The sequence below is a fragment of the Lissotriton vulgaris genome, chromosome 4_1 (genome assembly GCF_964263255.1).
Source record: "Lissotriton vulgaris chromosome 4_1, aLisVul1.2, whole genome shotgun sequence".
NCBI lineage: Eukaryota > Metazoa > Chordata > Amphibia > Caudata > Salamandridae > Lissotriton > Lissotriton vulgaris.
The window spans coordinates 1,071,029,518-1,071,054,646 of record NC_141691.1 but is presented as its reverse complement, the minus strand read 5'-3'; the positions used below and the strand labels follow the sequence as shown (position 1 = coordinate 1,071,054,646).

At 44.9% G+C, this 25,129-nt stretch overlaps 1 protein-coding gene across 1 annotated transcript in view; it reads left to right on the top strand.

The window, feature by feature from the left end:
- Nucleotides 1-3,521: 3,521 nt before the first annotated feature.
- The window catches only part of LOC147722880 (fibrous sheath-interacting protein 2-like), a 136,234-nt gene continuing 114,626 nt past the window's right edge, over nt 3,522-25,129 (top strand). Inside the window, exon 1 of the mRNA XM_086967404.1 lies at nt 3,522-7,007. Coding sequence (XP_086823530.1) covers nt 3,522-7,007 — 3,486 coding nt within the window. The remainder of the gene's footprint in view (nt 7,008-25,129) is intronic.

Below are 25,129 nucleotides of genomic sequence, written 5' to 3'. Positions count from 1 at the left end.
ATTTTTTTGTTAAAATGGTCAAATTGTGCAGCATGTGATATATTATGTGGCAAATATGGCAGGGCAATAATTATTTGAAAAACATTTGTAAACTAAGATATTTTGCCATTCATGTTTGATCCGGTCTTGTGGAAAAAGGGAGAAGTGCTGATGACAGAAACTCCATGGCTCTGAGACAAATGTCTTGTGCTTCCACGTTCAAGCATATTTGAGACATTCTGTGATTGGAAACATGTTCCACTTTGTGAATGTATTTTAAAGTGAATAACTCTTATTAAACCTTATATTATCATGTGTATCCATTGGTTGAATTAAATAACTTAATAAGCTGTAACTGGTTAGTGAAATCCAAACAAATACAGAAAATTGGGATGTCTTGTGCATTTTAGCCACACCTCTGACTCCGCCCACTGATCCAATCCTCGGTTTATTCATGCCCTCTGATATTCTGCCCACAGTTCACCTACTTTTTTCCCCCCACTTCGACCACTGCATAAGGGTTGTCTGGATTAGTGCAGAGTCCTACACTTACATTAGTGAGCACCATATACTAAGCCAGCCTCCTACACAGGGGAACTGGCTGCAACAGGTAGTGAGCCTGGGGGAGTCCAAGCCTGGGACAAAAAAGGCATTTCTAAACTAGGCGATATTTGGGGTAGATCAGGCATCAAATCCTATGAAGAGCTGAAGGGCGAGTTTAACTTGCATAGAACTCCATTCTATTATCTACAGATCCGGCATGCTTTAGAATCTGACAAAAAAATAATTTATCGACCTACCCAACTTCAGACTCCTTGAAGCCAAATTAGCAATAGAACTCATTTGCAAGAAAAACATTTTGCATATTTACAAATTTCTGGTCCTAAACATTCTAAATCCCCTAATGGAGTTGAGGAATAAGTGGGAGGCAGACCTAGGGACATTAGATGAAGCTGACTGGTTAAAGGCTCATATGGTGCGACAAATGTTGATTGTCTTGATCAGACTGTGACGTAATTCAAATACTGTCTTACAATGGGTATATTACACCCCTGATAGACTTAGCCAGATGTGGAGGGGGTGAAATCCTTGTGCCCTGAATGTCTCTCTTCTGTGGGAAACACATTGTCTGGAAGTGTCCAGTTATACAAACGTATTGGCAGTAAATACATGGGGTATTGAGTAAGGTGATTAAAAGCCAATCAACATGGACTCTAAAGTGGTGTTTTTGGGACTGACAGATCTTTTTGAAGGTCTGTGAACCCATAGATTGTTTGTGGATATGGAACTGCCCATTGCTACACGTGATATTGTGTGTAATTGGAGATATAATGCCTCCCCATCAAGACCTGAATGGTCACGGGGGATGGATATTTATTCCCAAGCTGAAGCTGTGTATAAGAGCAGAGGCTGTCCATGGAAACACGAGAAGATATGTGGATCCTGGATGGACCATTATAATGGGGTCTCAGCTGTTTATATTATAGAGATGTATAGAGAGTATGAGGGGCAAATCTTGTCGATCTATTGTATTAGTGTTTGATTAGTTATTACTTAAGGAAAATTGTATTGAAAAGTATATTAGTAAAAGTATGTTAAGTGGGTTTTATTTTGTAAATGTACCAAAAAATGTTTTACATTGTTGAATTGAAAAAACAGTCTCAGATGATAAAATTGCAATAAGTTCAGAACACATCCACTTGTATTGTGTACTGGACAAAGTATGACTAAATCTGAAGACAGTGTGTTTGCTAAAAATCCAGCTACCCACCTCCAGGTTAAGATGAGTGTAGGAGGGTACTCTGCATTTTATAAAAGAAACACTTCATGGCCTGACCTTAGTTACCAGTATAGTGTTCTTCTTTTCTAAAATAGCAGAATTGTCTGCAGCATATCAAAAGTTTGCCATTCCCAGTGATGCTGTAATAAGCTTGGTAGTAAGTGCATGTCTACAGCCAGGGCTCTGTTATGGAATCAGCTGTCAGTATTACTACATCCCATCTCAAGTTTTTGCGCTTCTCAAAATGATTTGGAAACAGAACACTGTAGTCATGTATAACTTGTACGCTTTTGTATGTATGTTTCATGTATTCCTTTTTGCTATGAACAATGAAGATATGATGTTTAATGATGTCTTTATGGGCACTTGCTAGTAAACATTGCCTCATGTATTGTTATAGGTGTGTTAGTGAAAGCATGTTAAGTATGTTTTCCTTTGTAAATGTACAAAAAATGAACAAAATGTTGAATTAAAAACTATTCTCAGATTATAAAATTGCTATCAGTTCAGAACACATCAGCTAGGATTGTGTATTGGTTGACAAACTATGACTAAATTTGTAGACAGCGTGTTAGCTACAAATGGCCCCCAGCCTAAAAGTTAAGATGAGTGTAGGAGGGTACTCTGCATTGTAGAAAAAATACTTCATGGCCTGAACTTAGTTTCGAGTATAGTGTTCTACTTTTCTAAAATGGCAGAAATGTTTGCAGCATATCCAAAGTTTGCAATTACTACTGATGCGGTAATAAGCTTGGAAGTAAGTGCACGTCTATAGCCAGGGCTGTTATGGAATCAGCTACCAGTATCACTACATCCAATCTCAAGTTTTTGTGTTTCTCAAAATGATTTGGAAACAGAACACTATGGTCATGTATAACTTGCAAGCGCTATTCCTTTCTACTATGTACAATGAAAATGTGACATGTAATGTTCTTTACGCCCACTTGCTAGTAAACATTGTCTTATGTATTGTAATAGGGATGTTCCATCACTTTTTTGCATGATTGGTGCATAGGCTTGGTATTAGCCTGTACTTTATGAAGTAAATATCCTAACTTAACTAAATTTAACTAGTTTGGCTAAAAAATTATTATGGTTCCGCCGATACGTGTACTGGGATCGATGGAAACAATCAAGACTAAATGATTCTTGCTACTGTTTCAGGTTGAATAATTGAGGACCTCTATTTTTTACTGATGTTAGGATTCACTGTTTGAGTATTACTGTACCATTGGTGTGTCTTCTTGGAATTAGTGTATTGCCTTAAACACGCATATGCTGTGTTAAGGCATATGCATGGTTATGACAAGCATGGTTGGGCTTGCAGGGTAATGGCAACCGTGGCTGGGCCCGCGTAGTTAAGGCTGTTTCCGGTCTTAAAACAGACTTTAATAATGTCTTTCTAGGCTTAAGCATATGCAACTGATTTTTTCTGCCTTAAGACCTCCTTATCCCTGTATTAAGCCTGGGGAACAATCTTCAGCAACTCAGTACTTTGTTTTCTGACCTGCGACATTATTAGGACCGTCCTAAGCCGTGGTAAAACATTAATATATGAGTCAATAAGAATTCTGTGTTTCCTTTGAAAGTAACATGTTTTTCACTATTAATTTTGAGGCCTTGTTAAGCTTCATGCACATTTCTTGTTATAGTAAGTAAACTGATTATGTTGTGTCCTGTGTATATAAAAACAACTTGCATAAGCTCATGTAACTGCATTGATTGCATGTTGAATGATTGTCAATATAATTTACAGGAATGCATGGACAAGCGACGCACTTTAACACTGGACACTGATCAAGGGATAATTGAAGACACTGGAATTAGGAAACTGCTAAACTACAATAAGCAACATTCTTCTGTTATTAACATAATGGAACAACAACCAACAGAAAGCATTTCAAATTGGGATTATTGGAATACCAACAATTCAAATATGAAGCAGTATTTACAAGCACAATTAGATATTCAGCAGGTGGTTGACTCAGTGTACCGTAACATCTCACAAAGATATGAAACACCTGCATCAATGCAGGCTGCTCTGGTGACCTGCAGTGGAGCACTTTTTGATAGAATAGCTAATACCATCATTATTGAAATGACTCATCACCTTCAATCACTTTTGTCAGGTGAAGCACAGACAAAACCATGTCCCTCTTCATCAACTGGTACTGTGGTGGAAGAAGTTCTTGGTGACATCACCGTACATTGCAAACGGAGCCCACCTGGTAAACAAAACAAAGACACATCAACCATCCCTATTTATTTTGCTGAATTTTTGGAAGATGTTATATCTGGTCTTCTTTCCAAAATCGTCTTTTCTTCAAACTTTGCTGATTCTAAAGGTGAAGTGATATCCAAGTGTGGTCTTATTGAAACGGCAGCTAAATTAGTGCATCCTTTGCTGGGAGAAATTAAAAAGTCTCCGATTAAAATTGTAAACAGTAATAAAGAAACATGCAGTTCACTTCCAAGTGAAAAGGATGTAAACGGAGCAGTCCATTCAATTTATCACTGTATTTTGAAAGAATTTGGATCCTATCAAAAAGTTCAAATGATTTTGACATGCAACAGCAAAGGGTTTATTGAAAGAATAAGTAGTTTATTATTAGCAGGACTAGATGATTACCAGATACAACCTCCTCTTTCAAGAGATTCAGGCCCATATAAAGCGTTAGAAGCTAGTAATATTATTAAAAAAATTAGGACCAAATTTAGACAGTCCAAAACACAGGATAGACCGTTATCACCACTCACTACAATGTTATCTGCTAAGGTTTTCGAAGACATTGTTATACAACTAATCTCTAAAATGTTTCCTGCCTCTTTCAGTGCTCAGTGCGCTGGTAATCCGAGCAGTTTGACAGATTCTGAATTCAAAGAAATTATTTCAAAACTTATACATGAAGTTATGATGGAAATTTCAAATCATGAAATTTGGTACACTCAAGATGCAACATATATTCAATGTGTACATGCTCAAAAGGATGCACCTAATGTTGTTGATTCAGTTTATAAGAATATTATGGACAAGTATGGAAATCAAATCGCAGCACAAGATATTACCAGTGAAGGCCAAAATATGGTAAAAGGGATATCACGTTTATTAATTAGAGAGATTTCAAACCCTAATTTCATGGCAGTGCAGTCTGTTGAGTCATCCTGTTCATATGCATCAGCTTCGGCATCAGCATCATGTGTAGTTGAACATATTCTTTGTGGTCTTGATGTGTCCTGGGATCGAAGCAAGACAACAAATCAAAATGGTGTCAGTTCAACTTCATTTTTGCAAGACATTATTACAGGGATTATATCAAAAATCCTTTGCGCTATTGTAAATCAGATTATGCAGGGAGAAGATAAAAAAGCATCAGCAGCAAAATTAAGTGAATTGACTGTAACAATTGTAAATTCTGTACTATTGGAGATTAAGAATGCTCAAACTCCCATGCCCACCATTTTAGAAGAAAATAATATGTGCCCAGAAACACGTAAATCAGCTGTGAATACTATTGTTAATTCAGTGTTCTGTACAATGTTTCGAGAAAATGACAGTGGTTCAACGTTTTATGTACGCTTAACTCACAGCAGCAGTTCATTTGCAAAAAGAATTGTCTGTTTGATCAGTGCAGCAATAGTTGAAGATCAGTCACAAAGACCTGTTACTGAAGATGCAGCCTCTCCTGCATGTGTAACTCTGGATGCAGAGAATATTGTTAAAACTGTGGTGACCAATGTAACAGAAGCCAAGAATCAAGGTAAATGTCCAATGGTAAAAATTCCTTCAACAACAAGTGTTAAAGCTACAAGCGTTGTTGAAACTGTTTTTGATTATCTTGCTCAACCATTTGATGATAGTTATCTTTCACAACAATCTGTGACAGTGTTGTCTTCCAGAGTTTTAGAAGAAATTGTTGCACATTTTGTATCCAAGCTTTTTATCCACTGTCCCAATTTGGCCCTGTGTACAAAGGACATATCATCAATATCTCATGTGAAAGAAATTACTGAAAGATTGTTAAATGCATTGTTAATTAACATTCCAGAAGAACAGATACAAATTGTTCAAGATACAAGCGAAATACGTTACGTACATCCTAACGACTATCAGATTATAGAGAAAGTTGTTAATTCTGTTTACAGTAGTGTCTTTCAGTTATCTGGATCCCACCTTTCGATTTATTGTCACTTAGCAAGAAAGGGCGATGCTTTGTCACAAACAGTTGCCAATTTAATGATTGCTGAAATATGCAATTATCATTTTGAGCCGTGTTGCCCTTGTGGTAAGCTGTTGGATAAGTATGTAAGCATAGAATTAAGTTATATTGTACAAAGAGTTCTCAATGATATCAAAGGAATGCCAGCTCACAGTCCACTCATTGAGTCAAACAGCCATGGCCTCTATACACCATTTCTGGAGGAAATCGTTAGCCAGTTTTTAACAAAAATGTTTGTTTCTTCCAACTTTGCCAGAAACAAAAAATGCCGAAGCAATTCATTAGAAAGTGAGCTTAGCATAATTGCTTCAAAATTGATAAATACTGTCTTAAAGGAAATGCTAAGAAATGAAATGTGTGTAATAAAACCTGTAGATGAAGAAAATTGCCTACATCCTGAAGATGAAGATTTTATCTCAGAAGTGGTTGATTCTGTCTACATGAATGCCTTGCATGAGGCAGGATCCCCTTTTAATCTTTTCAAAGCCATAACTAGTGGAAGTGCTGTTGTTTCTGAAAGAATTGCCAGTTTAGTAATGAAAGAAATTTTCAAATACCAACTGCTGATTTGTTCAGCTGCAGGTGTCTCATGTGATGCATACACTGATCTAGAAGTTACAAAAATTGTAGAAAAAGTTCTAGCACATGTTATTGAACAATCCACTTTAGCTGCTCATGCAGAACAAATTGTGGATTCCATAACAGATAAAATCAAGGATTCATTAGAAGATGAACTACCAAAAATAATTCCTCATGTTAAAAGTGAACCAGTTAAAATTGATCCAGTCATGGTGGCAGAGCATTTGGCAGTACTCTCCATTAAAACAGAATATTTTGATCTGCTGAAAAAACAATGTTTGCTTCAATCTGGACATACACTTGAATATATAAGGAATATAGCTTTCTACGATAAAAGTACCTCAGAAAATACTATTGAAGCTGCACCTTTGGTTCCTGATTTAGCAGTATTAAAGAAACAAAGAGTTGCTACTTTAGATAAAATTGGAAGAATAGCAGTTAAACCAAAACAGGTAAACAACAGTTTTATTAATTTATAATTTAACAATGAATAAGAAGTATTAAAGAGACATATACAACAGAATGAAACAGTTGCATGTTAACTATTTAATTTCTCTGTATATTTTAACATTTTAAGAACCACTAATCCTCTGAAAGAACGTTGATGGTTACGCTTTATGTTGATGTTTGTATTGACATTTGTGGTAGCAAAAAGTGGATCATGAATAAAAATGTACACATGAGGCATTGCCTCTTTCAATGCACTTCTGAATGAACTTCATCGTATGTGTACTAACCTTCGTTGTAGGTGACACATTTACCTATCTATGTAACACACAAATGGCTTGCAATGGTGGGTTAGATAGGATTTTTCTAGCTCATGCTAAAGCAAAGAAGAAAATCGGGACCGGAACTGTAAGCAGCCGTAATTTCCCGTATTTGGTACAAACTTAAACTGGGCACCGAAAAACAGTGCCAACCTACAATTATATTGGGGCATTTTTGTGCCTGATTTTTCACCCAAGTACAGAGGAGAACTATATACAAAGATTCCAGTGCCTATGTTATGGGAAATTATTGTTTGATTGTTTATGGAAGAGAAATGTTTTATTCCTTCTCATTTGTGTTGTTTTTATGAAAACTACAAAACACCATGCATGATTATTTATGTGTAGGAAGGTGCCCCTTCCAAAACATAAACAATCTTAAATGGCAATTTTTAACTTCTATGTGTGCTGCTGTGTGCAGCACACATAGAAGTTGCAACTCGTCATTTTTAAAATGATTATTTATGTGCAAGAAGGGACACCTTCCTGCATATAAACAATCATGCATGGTGTTTTGCTGTTTTCATGAAAATAGCAAAAATGAGGAGAAATAAAGCATTTCTCCTCGTTGCGCCCTGCTAAGACCAGGTTTTCCCTGGTCTTAACTTTGGTGCTGCCTCATATTTACGCTACTCTTGTAAATGTTGGTCAGCGTCCAGGGCTGGACTGTGAACCAAAACAAGGCCCTTGCAAAGTGCTATGCCGCCCCCCGGGGGGTTGGGGTGTGGCAGAGCTGTTTGCCACGGCCGGTTGCGGCCGATTTTGTTACAGCGGCCGATATTGCAGCTGCAAAAACGGCCCTGTAACAAAATCGGCCCCCAACCCTGGCGGCCCACCAGGGAAATACCCGGTGCCCGCTTCGGCCAGTCCAGCCCTGGCAGCGTCAAAATCAATGGGAGTTGTGGCAGAACGCCCGCCGCAATGACCATTGCACGCCCCTTTCATACTAAATATAGCATGAAAGGGTGCCTTATTTAAGTGACTTAACACTGACTTGTAAATAAGGCGAAGCCCATATCGCCACCACAACGTCAAAAAAGGGACATTGCTTCGGCAATAGGGGCTTGTAAATGTGCCCCTCAGTTTCAAATAACTCTTCCGCACCTTGCTTCAAGATTTAAATATGAACTAGTGAAGGACGTTCAATTTATTTACGACTCTACTTATGTCAAACAAGGAGCATTGTGACTAAAATGTACAAATTAAATGTAAGCCTTATTCTATTTGAAAAGGTGAAGGAGAGATTACACTACCAAATATTGGTACCATTTGCCTCAGATAACATTTATCCATCTAGAATTGTCCATGTTGTTGTAGTACAGATATATTAGGTGTTGCTCATCAAATAAATACAAGGGTGCACTAAAGTAAAAAAAGTAGCAATGTCAAAACTAATAAAATCTAATAATGTATGCAATATTCGTTCTCAACCTCAAATTTGGCTGCTAATCCTCATTATGAATTTCCAATCTTGTTTGCGAAAAGGGCAAAATGGGTTTGCCAAACTTTTTACTGGGTTTATTCACTTGGTATTTTTCTCTAAAGTATTAATGTACCTGCAAGACGTTGGCTGCATCCATCAGAATGATGTCGGAAATAAGCTGTCAGTTTTGGTTAAAAGGTGTGGGCTTTGCTAATGGCTTTAAGAATATTATTTTTAGGTAAGCGCTGCTAACACAAACAACCCTTCTTGAGAGTCATCTTTTAGTCATGATGGCTATTAATAGTAGTGCTAATCTATCTAGTTCAGGGCAACTTTACAGTGACAGTTTATTGTAGGAGTTTTAATTAATGTTCTAAGTGACCATCATAATTATCAAACATCTATAAAACGTAAACCCTTTCTTCTCATCATTCTCTCTTCAACCCTCGCTTTCACCTCAGCACCCCATCTTGCTTCAGTCCTCCTTTCACATTTCTTTTCAATAACCTCCTTCCATTCCCAGTCTCTTTCACCCTTCTTTTACCTGAGCATCCTCCAATGAAGCCTCCTTGTCCTGTACCAGGCATATCGCACACCGTCTTCCTTCGCATATACTCCCTCCTCCCCTCTCCGAGGGCTGAATATGCCAGCAACTGACTCTCCACCCCCCTACTACCACTACCCAGGAAAACCCCAGAAGGCGTTGTGCTGCCCCACCCCAACCTGCCGCAGCTCTGCGCCCTGCGATTCCTGTCATCACCAACTTCTCCTTGATATCTCCCAATATGTCCCTCAGTCTCCACAGATAGTGAAGATTGCCCCAGATCAGAGAGGTATACGCAACTGTAACAAAACAGTCTAGTTTTTCCCTCTACTGCTTCCATATAGCTTGCTACCATAATGTCCTTGTCCAGACCTAAATTCTCAGTGCTCAATAGATCGTCCTCATGGTCTCGATGGGTGCATATGCTATCACCTTCCATTCATCTCTGCAAAGGAACCAATGCAGACCATCCAAGCAAGTCCCTGCCAGCTTTCATGTAAATAAAACATCCCTCATCCCCAAGTTGCATTACTGCTCGCCCTGAGCACGGGACTAAAATCCTTCCTTCTCTCAAGTGTATCACAAGCTCGCCTGGTCATCCCTTTTCATGCACCATGGCTGCACAAACTGGCAAATCAAAACACCATCTCCCACCAAGCATTCCCGACTAAGGCACAACATGTCCGTTACTTGGCCTTCCAAAATCCCGTCCAACGGTGTCATACCATCCTAGTATCCCAGGGACGACAGCTATCCCCACTATCAAATCCCCCTCCCATGGTTCCCGAGACTGCTCACACCCTACTCAGAAAGGAAATATTAGCACAAGCTATGAAACCCCCCTTTTCTTCTTCCCCCACCCAGCGACAACATGATTCCCTGTCCCCATGTATCCCCTGGATACATGACCAACTGTCTCCCAAGCATGCAGCCGCATTTGCTGGCGCAAACCTGATGGAGACAGTCTCTGATTACTGCCACTGCCTGGTCGAGTACTGCCACCGACAGCGGAACAGTGCTGAAATGACCATCTGTAATAGGAAAAATCCCTTGCCGTATGGAGCAAGGGCCTTGTTTTCTTCAAGGCAGTCCCTTCCAATGCATGTGGACACACATACCCTGGCCCACATTCCCCACCACCTGAGCCAAGCATAGCCCCTGAAATGCATATTTACATAATTGCACCTGCCCCTCGTTGTGCGGGCATGGTTGCGAATTGAAGACCAGCACCCTCCCAAAAACCATATAGCGGCTGTTGCTGCTTATATCTGAAGTGAACTGCATCCCAGAAATGGCATAAAAACTGCCCACCCTCTGTGGTTAATTAGGGTTCATCAGGTCAAACTATACTGAGGCCCACCCTCCCGTTCAGGTGAGGTGAATATGATCAAACAAACCTGAGAACCATTTCGAAGTACGTACATTCCTTGGGCTGCACTGATTGCCCACGTGCCTCAACCGGCAGGTCCAGTAACATACATAGATTCTTTGGGGCTGTCCTCGTTGGGCGGACCAGTTTTGATAGTCTTAACTATAATAGACAAGTCCTTCCTGCCTCAGTTGAGGCCGAAGATTGTCTTAAGGCCATCCACTGATTCATAACTCTGCATAAATATGTCTTCCCAAAATTTCTCTGTTCATGTTTACCCTGTCTCCCACGTCCCTCTCTACCGGAGCCAAATGTGGCCCTTGAAATGCACTTGAATTACCAATATCATACTTGGCCCTTATTGCGCAGGCTGGGGTTGACAGTTCATACCTGTAATATAAAGGCACTCGCCGTATCGACTGAGGCCGTGGCTTGCTACCAGTCCCACAACAAGTCGGCATTGATGCCCATGTAAGGTATTGTAAACCACTATTCTTGCATTCCTGACTCCACAGTTAGTTCAGTACCAAAACCTGTGTAGGAGACCCTAGGGCCTCGTTCGGCCAAATGTAGGGGAGCTTCTGACCGCCCCCCTTTCCACACTTCTGTTTTTACTCCCACACCTTCACTTGCCTAGTCGAACCCCAATTGAGTTAACTGCCTCCCCAACAGGCCCCAACCTCCTGTGGATATCACATTGACCACCAGCCTCTCTCACCTGCGACTAAAAAACTCCAATGTCCTTTCTGCTTGTGACTTCCGCTGCTCTGTGTTGTCTCCTCCACCTGCCTTTCTTCTGTGAAGACACCAACAGACACGTCGAATTGCCCTGCCTTCCGCAGGGCCTCGCACCTCAGAGAGCCCCACAATCACGTCCCCATGCCCTTCACTACCTCACTTATTCCCTCCCTTGACACGCAGTTCTACCCATGCACCCCAGCGTTCACAGCAAATATCCAAGGCATGACCATAACATCCTTCGTCACACCATGCACCTCCCCACTGCCGAGGAAAGTAGTGCAGATGAGGTACTGTGTGGACAAACCCACGATGTAGGGAATGCCGTCATAGATGCCCCTACTTCTTCTGACAAAGAACCTGGAGCTGTCATGCATGCCACCTGCCTGCCTCTTCTACGGGCATTGTCCCTTCCATTCACCACCTGTCTGTCCCAACCAGGCGGCCTTCCTGCACCACCAGGCCCACGAACACCCTGGTCCCCACGTGGGTCTCTGCACCCTTATAGTCTGCTCTCTGCCCTCAGCTTGCTTGGAGCCCTGGTGTCCTTGTGACTTTCCACTCAGTCTGAATGAAAGCCTTCACAGAGCTGCACAATGCCATCATCCCCTAGGCCCTGGAGCTGTGCCTCTCCAACGTATTTGTAACGACAGGCCCTTAACCGGCTCCGCCTTCTTAACCCAGGCCCACCTTGGTGACAAACAGCCAAAAACACCCTCTGGTTCAGCGGGAGGGAGGGCGAGGTGCCCGTTTGAACTGGGCAGCCCCTGCAGCCTCTACCAGCACAGAATGTACTCGCCATACTCAGGCCCTGCCCCCACAAAATTTGTGACACCAGGTCACCGCTTTTCGACGTGGCTTGCCAAGGCCCAGAAAATGTACCCACATGCCTGGGAAACACAACAATTATAGTGCTAAGTGTACCTGATCCAATCCAGCCCGATCATTCTTTGTAAAACATCAGTGAACCCATAGTGATTGTTTGTTAGAACTATCCATACTATATGATAACCATTTTGAAAAGTAGGCCGGGCAAGATTAATCAAAGACAAGTTTAGCACACCTCCACCAGTGCCTTCATTATGCCAAGGAATTACCACTATTATACCAGGCAGGGCTTATGGAGTAGTGCCTATGTCCAATGTTCAAGGTACTTCCCTCATACGTCCCTTGGCATACTGCCTTATGTGTAGGCTAGTAAAGAAGCTAGTGACCATTATTCAAGTACCTTAATTGTGCATAAATAGTGATATTTTATTTTTAATTATTCATTTATAGAGCGCTAACAATAATCCCAAAGTATATATTTCAGCGCTTGGTAGCAAGAATTCGTCCTACAGCTGCCAGCGAGAGTAATAGATCTGTCAGATCTTAGGTCTTGGGAAACATACGTTTTTTTCCTAAAAACTAAATAGTCTGCCGTAAGGCGTAGGTCTTGAGTTTGTTCTTTCCATTTCTTTGCTGCCAGATATGAGAACGAATGTCCTCCTTCCCCCACTTTCCTTATACGCTTTGTCCTGGCCTGCGCTTGATGGAGTGACCGTAGGCACCTTGTGGGAACGTAGAATTCAATTTTATTCTGTAAAATTCTTGGTCCACTACAGTGCAGTGCCTTATGTACATGACTGAGTAGCTTAAACACTGCTCTTTGTCGCATGGGTAGCCTAGTGGAGATTTTTCGTGCACATCGATGCTGAACTCAGTCTGCTTTTATTGCACACCAGTTTGGCTGTAGCGTTTTGTAGCACCTGTAGGCGTGAAAAGATGTAGTCAGCCATGCCTATGACCAGAGCATTGCCATAATCTAGCTTGCTTATGAGCAGGGCCTGTGTAACTGTTCTTCTACAGTCCAGCTGGATCCAGGTAGAGTCTTCTTTTTTTTTTTTTTTTTTTTAAACCTTTATTTACAAATGCACAATACACAGCGTCTGCCTACAACCCCGCAGGGCCGGCCGCTATGACAAAAACAGGCTGAGCGAAAAGTGCAATACGAGGCAGTACGTTGCTGGAGCAATCTATCACATCAACATTATCGGCAAGAGCGTAATATCATACAAATAGGATAAGAAAGGTTTAATTTTATGTTTTTGTCGAAATGAACACAAACAAACAAACACATGGTATCATAGTGGCAAGGGTTGCTGGAGGTGGGAGGGGGGGAATGGATGTAGGAGAAACAACGAGGGTAAGGGGGGGGTGGCGCGCACAAGAGAGCAAAGCATGTGGTAAGTAGAGGAGAGGAACGTAAATCACGGAGAGGAGGGGAGAGGGACTTCGTAGTCAAGTGGAGGAGAACAGATGTCTCCACGGTAAGTATTCCAGGGAGCCCAAACTCTGGACCACTTCCCTGGGCGCCCCCGGGCCTCATATACCGTCTTCTCTCGGAACATGGACCAGTCCATGTTCTCTTTCCAGGCACTTAACACTGGCGGTCTAGGGGAGCCCCAGAGCTGCGCAATATCCCTCTTCGCGATCATATTGCCTAGGGTGACCCAAAGTGTCTGGGCAGCAGTGCAGTCAGTCGGTTCCCACACATTCAACAGACAACGACGCGGCTCAGGAAGCAATGGGACCCCCGTGACACGACTCATAACATCATGCACCCTAGACCAGTACGCTACAATCATTGGACATTCCCACAGAACATGAAGAAAAGTACCATCCATCCCACACCCACGCTTACAGCGTCCGTCTGCAACCAGACCCATTCGCACCAGACGCATTCCAGTAAGATACACGCGATGAAGGATTTTCAATTGGACAAAGCGAAATCGCGCCGGAATAGCCACCTCCTTAGGGGAGGACACAGCGGACTGCCAGTCCTCGTCGTCCAATTCAAGTCCGTCAGCAGTCCAGGCAGCCCGGAGCTTCTCGAGCTGGTCGGCCCTGTTATTAATAAGCTTCTTATAAATTAAGGAGATGGTACTGTCTGGGACGTGGCCATCCAAAACTCGATCCTCCAGAGGGGAGGACTGCGGAACGTCCGTACCGGAGGGGAAGACAGACGACAAGGCATGTCTCACCTGCATATACCGGAAGTGCTCCCTATCATCGAGCCGGTATTCCAGCTTTAGTGATTCAAAGGACTTAACCGCGCCACGTGTCCAAAGGTCCCCCACAGTACTAATCCCAATCATGTCCCATTTCTCAAACCCTTTCGTCTTCCACAGGTTGCCCAGTCGCTCCGAGTCATACAGTGGCGTCATACGTGTCAGTCTACCACCCCAGCCCGTGGCCACCGTAGCCTCTCGCCATGCCCGCACTGCACATTTCGTTGGGCCCGTAAGGAGTCGAAAGGGGGCCTTAGAGTATAGCGCCCTATTAAAGTTGCCACCGGGCAACAACAGTTTATCTAAAGCGAAGGCAGGGGCGGGCTCCGGAGAGTATGTCGCATGGTTGATGGCACTCAGGTGCGAGGCCCAGTAGTATCGTCTAATATCCGGCAGCGCTATACCTCCGTCGTACCAGGAGAGCGTGAGCTTCAATAAGGCAATGCGGGCACGGCCATCCCATATAAGTTGCCGCTGTAAACTCTCGACTTCATGGAAATAGCGGGCTGGAACGGGGTCGAAGAAATTTTGCAGGGCATAGAGGAAGCGGGGAAGCGACATCATTTTAAAGAGCGCCGCCCGGCCCAATGGAGATAAGGGCAGATCGCGCCATCGCCGGACATCCTGCTTCAGTCTGCGGAGCGGAGCATACAAGTTCCGTTCATAGCGGACCGAAGAGATCATGGATACATGGACCCCCAGATACTTAAAACCGTCAGTCGCTACCAGGATGGGAAATCTGCGGGGGAGAGGCGGTAGAGTACCAGCTATGGCATAGACACAGGACTTGGTCCAATTAATGACCAGTCCTGAGTTCTTACCGAAGGACGTGAGGACGTCGAAGAGAACATTGAGTGACTTCTGAGGGGAAGTAAGATAAAGCAGGATGTCATCCGCATACAAGGAGACACGATCCTCGAGGTCAGGGGACCATCGGATCCCTTTGATCGAGGGTTCCCACCGGAGCCACGCGGCAAGGGGTTCGAGTGCCAAAGCGAACAGAAGCGGAGAAAGGGGACATCCTTGGCGTGTGCCACGGCCCAAGGGAAAGGGGTCTGAGCACCTCCCATTCACCGCGACCTGAGCTAGCGGCTGTTCATAAAGAAGCTTAACCCATGTGATGAAGTTGGGGCCAAAGCCAAATTTGGCGAGGGCTGCCCATAGGTAGGGCCATTCAATAGTGTCAAATGCCATTGTGGCGTCAAGGGAGGCAATCACTGCTGGCTCGGCGAGAGTAGAAGCTCTCGCGAGGACACTGTGGAGCCTACGCAAATTAAGAGCAGTGTTCCTGTGAGGGATGAAACCGGATTGATCCGGATGGATCAGATCACAAATCACAGTAAGCATCCGATTGGCCAGCACCTTAGCGAGGATTTTGGGTTCCGCATTAAGGAGGGAGATGGGGCGGTACGAGGCACAACGGTCACGAGGTTTGCCATCCTTATAAATGACCACTATGGTAGCGAGGCGCTGCTCAAGGGGGAGGCACCCAGCCTCAACCGCCTCGAGAAACATGTGACGCAGGTGGGCGGCCATCTTGTCGGGACAAAGTTTGTAAAGTTCAATGGGGAGTCCATTAGGGCCCATTGCCTTACCCGAGCGAAGGGAACGAATTGCGAGGGCAATCTCGTCGACAGTAAAGGGGGCCTCCAGAGCGAGGCAGTCCGCATCAGACACAGTAGGCAGGGCAATGTCACGCAGGAGTAACCTGGAGTCAGCCTCATCTCGATCACTAACAGGCGTATAAACCATACGGAAGTGATCAACAAAGCACTCAACAACCTCACCCGGATCAGAGACAGTCACACCAGAATCACGAACAATGGAGGGAACAACACGACTCGCACGCTCAGTCTTATCCAGCCACGCAAGAAGCTTGCTAGCCTTGTCACCCACATCATACAGTCGACCAAGCTGATTGGACCGCATCAATTTAGCAGCATCCGTAACACAGGCCTTATAGTCTGCTTGTTTCAATTCCAATTCGTGCAACAGTGCAGGCGTGTCATTCCCACCCAATTCACTTTCAAGCGCAGTGATTTCAGTTTCAAGAGCCACAACAGCCTCCCTCTTGACCCTACGCTCAGTGGCAATGAGTGACAGGGCGGAACCCCGAATAACCGTCTTGAAGGCCTCCCAGAGAACAGTGGGGGAAGTGACTGAGCCTAGATTCTCAGAAAAATAGCAATCTATTGCCTTAATCAAATCTGAGCGGAGCCGGGGGTTTTTAAAATGCCAGGGAGGGATCGGGGGAACTCTGTTACCATGCAGACCACCCACAGAAATCGTAATCAGCAGGGGGGAGTGGTCCGAGATACCCCGGGGGAGATGTCGAATCTCACGAACAGTGGACAAAGTGGAGGCTAACATAAGGAAATAGTCGATACGGGAGAGGCTGCCGTGCGCGCCAGAGTGAAAAGTGTATTGTTGGAGTGCGGGATGTAGTGAGCGCCAGACATCCACTAAGCCAAAAGTGTCAGCCATTTCACTGAGCCACATCTGGGACTGTGGCAATACTCTGGGGGGTAGTCGGTCGCAGTCGCCGGACATGACAGAATTGAAGTCCCCGCCCAGGACCAACAAGCCGTCTGGCAGCCCAAGAAGAGTCCTGCCTAAGTCAGCATAAGTGGTAGCCTGCAGTCCCGGGGGGATATAGACAACAACAAACACGACCTGTTTACCCTCCCACCTCCCCGAAACAGCAGCATACCGCCCACGCTCATCAAGGATAACATCATCAATAGCAAGAGCAAGGGAAGACTTTACCATAATACCCACACCCCGGGAGCCCGAGGTGAAACCCGCATGTGCAACCAGTCGATAACCCCGGCGGTCTAAGGCCTTGCAAGCATTGCCAATCAAGTGGGTCTCCTGAAGGAACACAACATCAGGGGCGTGGCGCCTCAAGAATTGCAGTACAATGCCCCGCTTAATCCTGTCACCCAAACCATTTACGTTCCAAGAAAGAATCCGCATTTCACCCCCCCCCATTACGGCAAAAACATTCCACACCCACCCCCCAGCAGGACCCACTATGAACAGTCATTGCAAGATATGAAATACCATGAAACAGAGAACAGAACAAATTAAACGAAACACAACCCAGTCCCCAAACACCGACCCCAGAACCCAAACCCGTTACAACACCCCCCTCCCTGCACCCCTGCTGACTAAAAAGCCACCCCCAACTGCAGTGTGCCTGTCGCCCCATACTTCTACACAAAGAACCCCCCGAGGAGGAAGGGAGAAATCACCCGTTACCGCACCGCCACGGGCAGAGTCATTAGGGAATAAGTCAATATGTACAGTACGTTGCATAGTCTCAATCGGAACCTCCAGGGCCTCTGTTACTCCTGGGCCGCTGCACCACCTTCCGCACCACCAGGGCCTCCGCTCCCAAAGTCATCTGCCGGCAACGAGTCCAACCAGTCGGCTGCACGTTCAGGTTGATCAAAGAAATAGGCACGTTCCCGATATTCGATCCGGAGCCGGGCCGGAAACAGCATGGCATATTTCAGTCCCCGGTCCCTTAGGCAACGCTTCACTCCGAGGAAACCTGATCTTTGCCGCTGCACTTGAGGAGTGAAGTCGGGATATATGGAAACAGAGTTATTGTCATACTTTAGGGGACCATGTTTACGGGCGGCCTGGAGGATAGCATCCCTGTCCCGGTAGTGAAAAAGCCTGGCGATGATAGGCCTCGGCGGGTTCCCCGGCTTCACTTGACCTCCGGGAAAACGATAGGCGCGCTCTACGGCAAAGAACTTACTAAGTCCTGCCGGAGCCAGTTTGGCGACTATTAGTTCCTCGACCAGAAGATCGGTCGCTACCGCACTATCGCCTTCCAGCACTCCGACAAGGCATATGTTGTTCCGCCTGGCCCTGTTATCATAGTCCTCCATCCGCTTGAGCAGTAAGTCGTGTGATGCACGCAGATTGCCAATTTCGGATTGCGCCTCAGCCATGTCGTTCACCAGGCTCGACGTTTTGAGATCCAGTGCCTTCACCCGCTCATTTGTTTTGGCCAGGTCGGCTCGAATCAGAGTCACATCCACCGCCACTGTGTCTATTTTGGTCACTACGGCTTCGAATTGTTGGCCCATGTCAGCCTTGAGTCCAGTAATGGCAGCCATAAGGTCTTGGAGCGACACTTCCGACGTAGACGATGTGTCTGTTTGAAGTCCTTCAGCACCCATGCATACGGCCCCGGGGGAGCCTCTCGGCTGGGTATAGCGTTCGATCATGTTCGTCTGGATCGATCCCCCCCGGGTCGCAGCCTTCCGGCGTCTTTCGGCCTCCACTTTCGTCGCCATCTCGCATTCAGAGTCGGCCGGTTAGCCAAAGGAGGTGACAAGCAGGTAGAAAAGTCTCGAAACTCCGATGCGCGACTGAGACAGAGGTGTCGCGGCCTCCTTGCCAGTCCAACGGAGGATCGTGCAGACTGAGAGGGTAGCAGGCGAGGCAGAGTAGGAGGAGACAGGAACAAAGGGAAGGAAACCGAAAGTGAAAGCAATGCACCTCCGGCGGGCCAGATGCCAGGCAGCCGTTGTTGTTCAATTACAGGTCGGCCACAGTGGGCAGCCAAGTCCCCGGCCGCGCCCGCGGGCAGGCCAGAAAGTTGCAAGTTGCAGAAAAATGGTCCCCAGGGTCCGATTTCGACCGGAAAAGGATCTGTAGCATCAGCGATGATAGCGCTGCAAAAGCCCGTCAAAATGACCAGGATAGGTGAAGGATAGATAAAGGAGGACGGCGCGGGTCTCGGGAGCTCTCTGCTCACGCGACCATCTTGGATGCCCGCGTAGCTCCTCCCCCCAGGTAGAGTCTTCTTAGCAATTTCAGAGTTGCAAAGCCCCTTCCACACATGGCCCTCACATGGTCCTTCATGGAAAGGGCATTGTCAATGAGGATGCCTACATTTTTGGCCCATTGCTTGGGTGCTGGGGCATCTCCCAGGGTTTGCGGCCACCAGGTGGCATCCCAGATCAAGTTTGCTCCTCCAAAGAGCAGCATTTCTGATTTCCCTGTGTTTAATTTCAGCCGATGTTCTAACATCCATTGTGGCATCTCTGCGAGGCAGTATTTCAGTTTTGCTTTGGTGTCATCATGCCTTTCCTCAAGCGCTACCATTAACTGAGTATCGTTCACATAGGAGCAGATGCGGAGGCCCCATTTTTTACAGATTTTCGCTAAAGATGACACGTATGCGTTAAAAAGTGTAGGGCTCAGGGATGCTCCCTGCAGCACGCTACAGCTGATGGCGCTAGGTTTAAGAAAAGATGTGGCCCCGTTGTACTGTTTGTGTTCTGTTACTCAGAAACGAGCTGAGCCACTGTAGGGCTTTGGCATGGATTCCTTTTTCATGAGGATTTCCAGCAGTCGATTGTGCAAGACAGAGTCAAACGCTGCCGACAGGTCCAATAATATCAGGGTTAGAGCTCCCCCCTACTCAGTCAGAGATCTGATGTTATCTAGGACGGCCAGAAGCATTGCCTCCATGCTATTGGTAGCCCTGAAGCCAGTTTGTGAGGAGTCTATTAGATCATTGGATACTCTAAACAGTTGGATAGTTGTCTGTTTACCAACCTCTCCAAAACTTTGGAGAGGTATGGGAACTGGGAAATTGGTTGATAGTTTCCAGGGCTGTGCACATCTGTTCCTGCTTTCTTCAACAGAAGGTTGTTATCTTTCTTAGAGAAATGTATTGCCCATTTGTATGTGCTCTGAGATTCTGGAAGGGCTATATGCTGGTATTTGAATGTTTTCATCTTGTATTTCTCACTTTGTGTGTTTGTGTTTGTATGTGGTATCCCTTTAGCGCAAACCGAGCCAAAGGGCAGCAGAGTGCTGTACATGGTCAAATTCTATGAGTGATAGAAAAGTTGGCTGCTTTGTGGGCTGTTTATTTGGTAGTGAAGTATTGCATAGTGGGACTTTTTGTCCAGCTTACTGCACTTCTTGTTGGTGGCTTGACATGGAGAGTAAAATGTAAGTTGTGTGCTTGTGCAGAGTCACTCTCATTGTGACTACCATGTTGCTCTCACATTGCATGAGCATAACTTGCAACACATACTTTTGATTATTTTCGAGTGCACTATGAGCATTTTACATACTCCAGGCTTTCTCTGGAAGGTGGTTGACGATCACCAGACCATTTTGATTGAATTATTTTAGGTTTTGTGATGTATTAGGTAGTCTGATAATGTGCTGCATGGCTTAACACTTACAAGATCCCAATGGTTGAACCTATTGGCTATGCCAGTGCTTGTTGTCAATTGCTTTTGCTTCATGATTTTCCTCCGATTAAAAAACCTTGTGAAAGTCTCTCTTGCAAATCTTTTGAATCTGGATTCTTTTCTATTCAGTTCTGGGTTGTTTAACATTCGGATTCTCATCTTCGCACCAACTCCTGATCTGTTTCTTCAAACCTCTCATTCCAATGATAAGGTGCCGTCACACTCAGGATACCATGCTTATAATTGTATTGCATGCATGCATGTAATGCTTATTTATGTAACTCTCTACCGGGGGATTCTTACTACATTGCTGTATTCAAGTTTATCGATAAACTTCAATAAAAACAGTTTACAAAAAATAAGTTGACCCTTTCCACTGGTAATGTAAGGAGCACACCACATGTGCCATTGATGATGCTTGTGGCAACACATCATGCTAGCTGCATACTTCAGCAACTGGTAACAATTCAGCATAGTTGAAAATGACAGAAGGCAGACCTGTTGGTGAAAAAGCCAAAAATGGCAGCTATAAAGGTTCAGATGATTGGGTGAAGTAATCAAGATCAAAGAGCGAGGTGGGTGAGGACATTGAATATGGCGATGCTGAAGCAGCAGAAGTAGACAGGCCCATGGCAAGAGCAATAGAGAGCCATAGGCAACAGCTCGTAAGACAGTAGTGTGTAGATTTCATCCTTTCTAGCTGTACTTACTTGCGTACAAAGAGGTTGAATGTGCCAAAGAGGTGCTGAAAGAATCCTGTGGAATTTCATGGTCTACAGCACCATAGGAGTAGAGTGAGTGCTTTCATTTGAACTTGTGCCTGTCGGAAAGACGACAGATCTTTTAGACATTTTAGAGGTGAAGAAGAGATTGTGCTGGGGTTGTCTGATTCTGTGCTAGGAGCTAGGTGTGTGCGGCGAGTCGTGCCTCGCGGTATAGCAGTGGCGTGTGGAGCCAGCGTTGAGTTGGTTGCCAAAGCCAAGTGCGAGTCACGTAGTCAGCAGCACCTGCTCCTGTCTACCTGGCTCACTAGAGAGGCAGGACCCCCAGGAAGGCAGGCCTGTTTCTGCCTGGCTTTTGGCGTTCTTTCTAAGGCGGTCAAAGGCAGCCCCTGGAGCACGCTCCATGAATACAAAAGCTGTACTCGGTCCCCGCAGAGAGTGTACCCCAGGCAATCTGCCAGAAATGGCCTGCTAGGACCGGGTGCGGCTTGCAGACTGGTTGGTTTTGCCCCACTCTTGGCGTCAAAGGCAGCCAAAGCAGACAACAGAAAAAGGAGCTAACAACTCCAACTTAATGGTTCCAACCCGACGGCTCAGATCTGGCACATTTTAGCCCGGCCTACCTCCACTGTATCATGGTAAGATCAGCATACCAAGGTCTAACTCCTTTTACTTCTTGACAGAGACTGATCTCCCCTTCTCACTCCTTCTCACCCCTTGTATTTTGAGCTCAAACCCTTGCAAAAACCCATGTAAGCATTCGTGGTAACTGGGGCATAGTACCCTTCCAGCACCCTGCTAATAGCTCTCTGGCAACCCCTGGGTATCCCCTCGAGAGAGTCCACAAGGGGGCACAGCAAGAGCACCTTTGGTACGGAAGACGTAGTACCAACAAGCCAGTGTTGAGTCGGGGAGTAGGGGAGAAGGGACCTAGCAACGACTAGAGGGGTACTAGTCTACTGAGTGAACATTGCCTGCCGAGCGAGATCTCTGTCCCACAGAAGCAGCCAAGTCCGGCTCAAGTGCAGTGGGAGAGCTCTGGTGCCATGGAACACCAATCAACAAGGTTTATTTCCCACAGTGACTTTTTCAACTGTTGCATCCCCTTGTATTGCCACCATGTGATCTGGCAGGACCAGACAAGAGGCGAAACCAGGGAAAAACCCTGCTCGAGGAAGAATAAGAGGACAATAGAGCCACTCTGTGGAGACTCCATCAGCCCCCAACGGTGAGGCCCAAATAGCTACACCAACTAGAAAAACACGATAGGCAGGAAGGTGAAAATCACCAACTTTTTATTCTCTCCAGGCCCCAAATATCAGAGTCTGCAATATGTCATTTCATCAGCCTGGTAGACCTGCAAGCTATCTAATACCAACTCCAATAACTCTAACATCACTAGTCATCAAGTACTCATGAAAACGCAAGTGCATGCATGGGAAATCCAACAACAAATTGGGAAGACACAGCTGCAATTTTTCTTGGAGAGTCCAGCAGGTAAAAACCGGCCTCACAACGGAATCACAGACAGTCAAGATAGCTAAGAAACCTGCATTATAGGACGACCAACAGGCACCTCAATAGAAAGGCAAGAATTATTACCTAGCCCGTTTGAACTAACCCCGTGCCTAAGGAAGCGAGGTGCCACAAAACACAACAATAAACGTCGGACCCTCCCATGACTATAATATTCTACTCTCACCGATAAAGGTCCAGTTGGGACATAATGTTATTCCCAGTCAAAGCAGCCCCCCAAAAATGTGCCCTCAGAGGTCTACTTGAGTCATCTAAGTAACACCTCTCATCACAAACAGAGTAACGACACCCAGTGCAATGAAGATAGTCCATCATTTTTAGCACCCCTTTGGTCCCCATTCATCAACACTATGGAGACCAGTTCAACTGCACTTACCTTTCACTCAGAAAAGCTAGAGCTGCAAGTAGACCTATTGCATGTCTTAGCCACCCACTTTTCTGGCTACTCCAAGATTTAAAGTCACTTATTGAGCAGGTGCAAAAAGACCCCAACACCTCATATAACGTGTGCCAATGCACTAGAACCATCGATAATTTAAAATCCATTCCCACCATATTAAAAAACATTTTAGCAGAAGTAAAACCGTGGACCACAAACATATTAAGCTATCACAAATCTGAGCACACCGGCCTCCTCACTCACAACGGGGATACTGGGCAATGAGAATGAAGGAAATGGCATTCTGAGCCACACGATCAAAACCCAACCACCCATTGATGGCCGGCAGCCTGCAACTACACCAAAAAATCAACAACTTGGAGGCTCGTCGACCACAGCAGTAGACAGAAAATTGCAGGTAGCTACACAAAGTCTCCCCCCAACAAAAATGGAGTGCAAATGGTTGAGGAATTCACGGAACAACAAATCGATAAAACGTCAAGAAAAGGCCAGACACCTTTGAGTGCACTACTTCAGGAACAAGAGGGAATCATCAGGACAGCATGGGCCTGACATCCTACCTCCTGCTAGCCCCAACTTACCAGTTGATCACAGAATCAGGGGCCCTAGAATTAGAAACAAAATGGTCCCTCAACAAATCATTTTAAAAACTGAACTCCAATAGACTCATCAGTCTTAAAAACTCTTTGATACCTGTTCCCCAGACGATTATAAATTGTCTTGCACCTAAAATTCCACCCATATAGTTCAAACAACTTTTGGCAACCCACTCCACAAACATCGGTCTGGACAGTTGACAATACCCCATTATTTCCTAGAACAGACAAACCCACGCAACAGAAAACAGAAAAGGGTGGACCAGGAGCGGACACAAGATTGCTTGAATTAAGATCAATCGAATCATAATCAAATTAATCAGACAGTTCAGTTTAGATCAAGCAGCAAACTAGGAGCGAGTCAGACAAACACAGAAGACCAGCAAGCCCTTAATTTTGCCCCAATACAATACAACCAAATCTTCTTGTAGCTGAAGAAAGACCCCAAGGACACTTACACCGCACAGTTTTAAACGGTGCAGCAGGCATCTCTTCATGAAATGGGGAATAGAAATAAATACAACAGAAATCGAGTGGCATCCAGGACCCCTCTGCCCAACACAAAAAACACCATCACCATGGATAGTGTGGTACTTCGGGGAGCCACAGGCCCCGTGAAATATGCTCTGGATAGTCAGCCAAATCTATGAATCCTCCATCCTGTAGCACCTGGAGCCGTTAGTCACACAAGACGTGTCTTCATACCTACACCTCGGGATGGCGCAATCACCAAGAGAGACGCATGAGTACGCCAATCCACGGTCCCAGTAAGAAGTTATTTAAAACTCTGCTCTTGATATATTAACGGTCTTGGTAGTAAGACGAGGGAGACTGATCTTATCAATCAATCAATCAAGCTTTATTCGATTACAAAATAATCATAAAAGCACATAGAACAATAAAACTCATGTTACTAATATAGATAAAAGGCCATAGAATTATGAGATAAATTATACAGTTACAGATTCTTACATGAGGATAGTCTTTCTGCAGTTAAAAATGAATTTTAAAAACGACGTGACAGCTAAAGTTATAAGTTCTTCCCCCAAAGATTGCATAATTAAAAAAGCTGTACAATATTGTTTCAAACCTAATGTTCTAAGCACCGGGAGTATCCACCTTTTTCTCTGGACTGTATAAAATTTACAAAAGAATAAAACATACATAGTGGATTGTGCAGAGAAGTCATCACATGG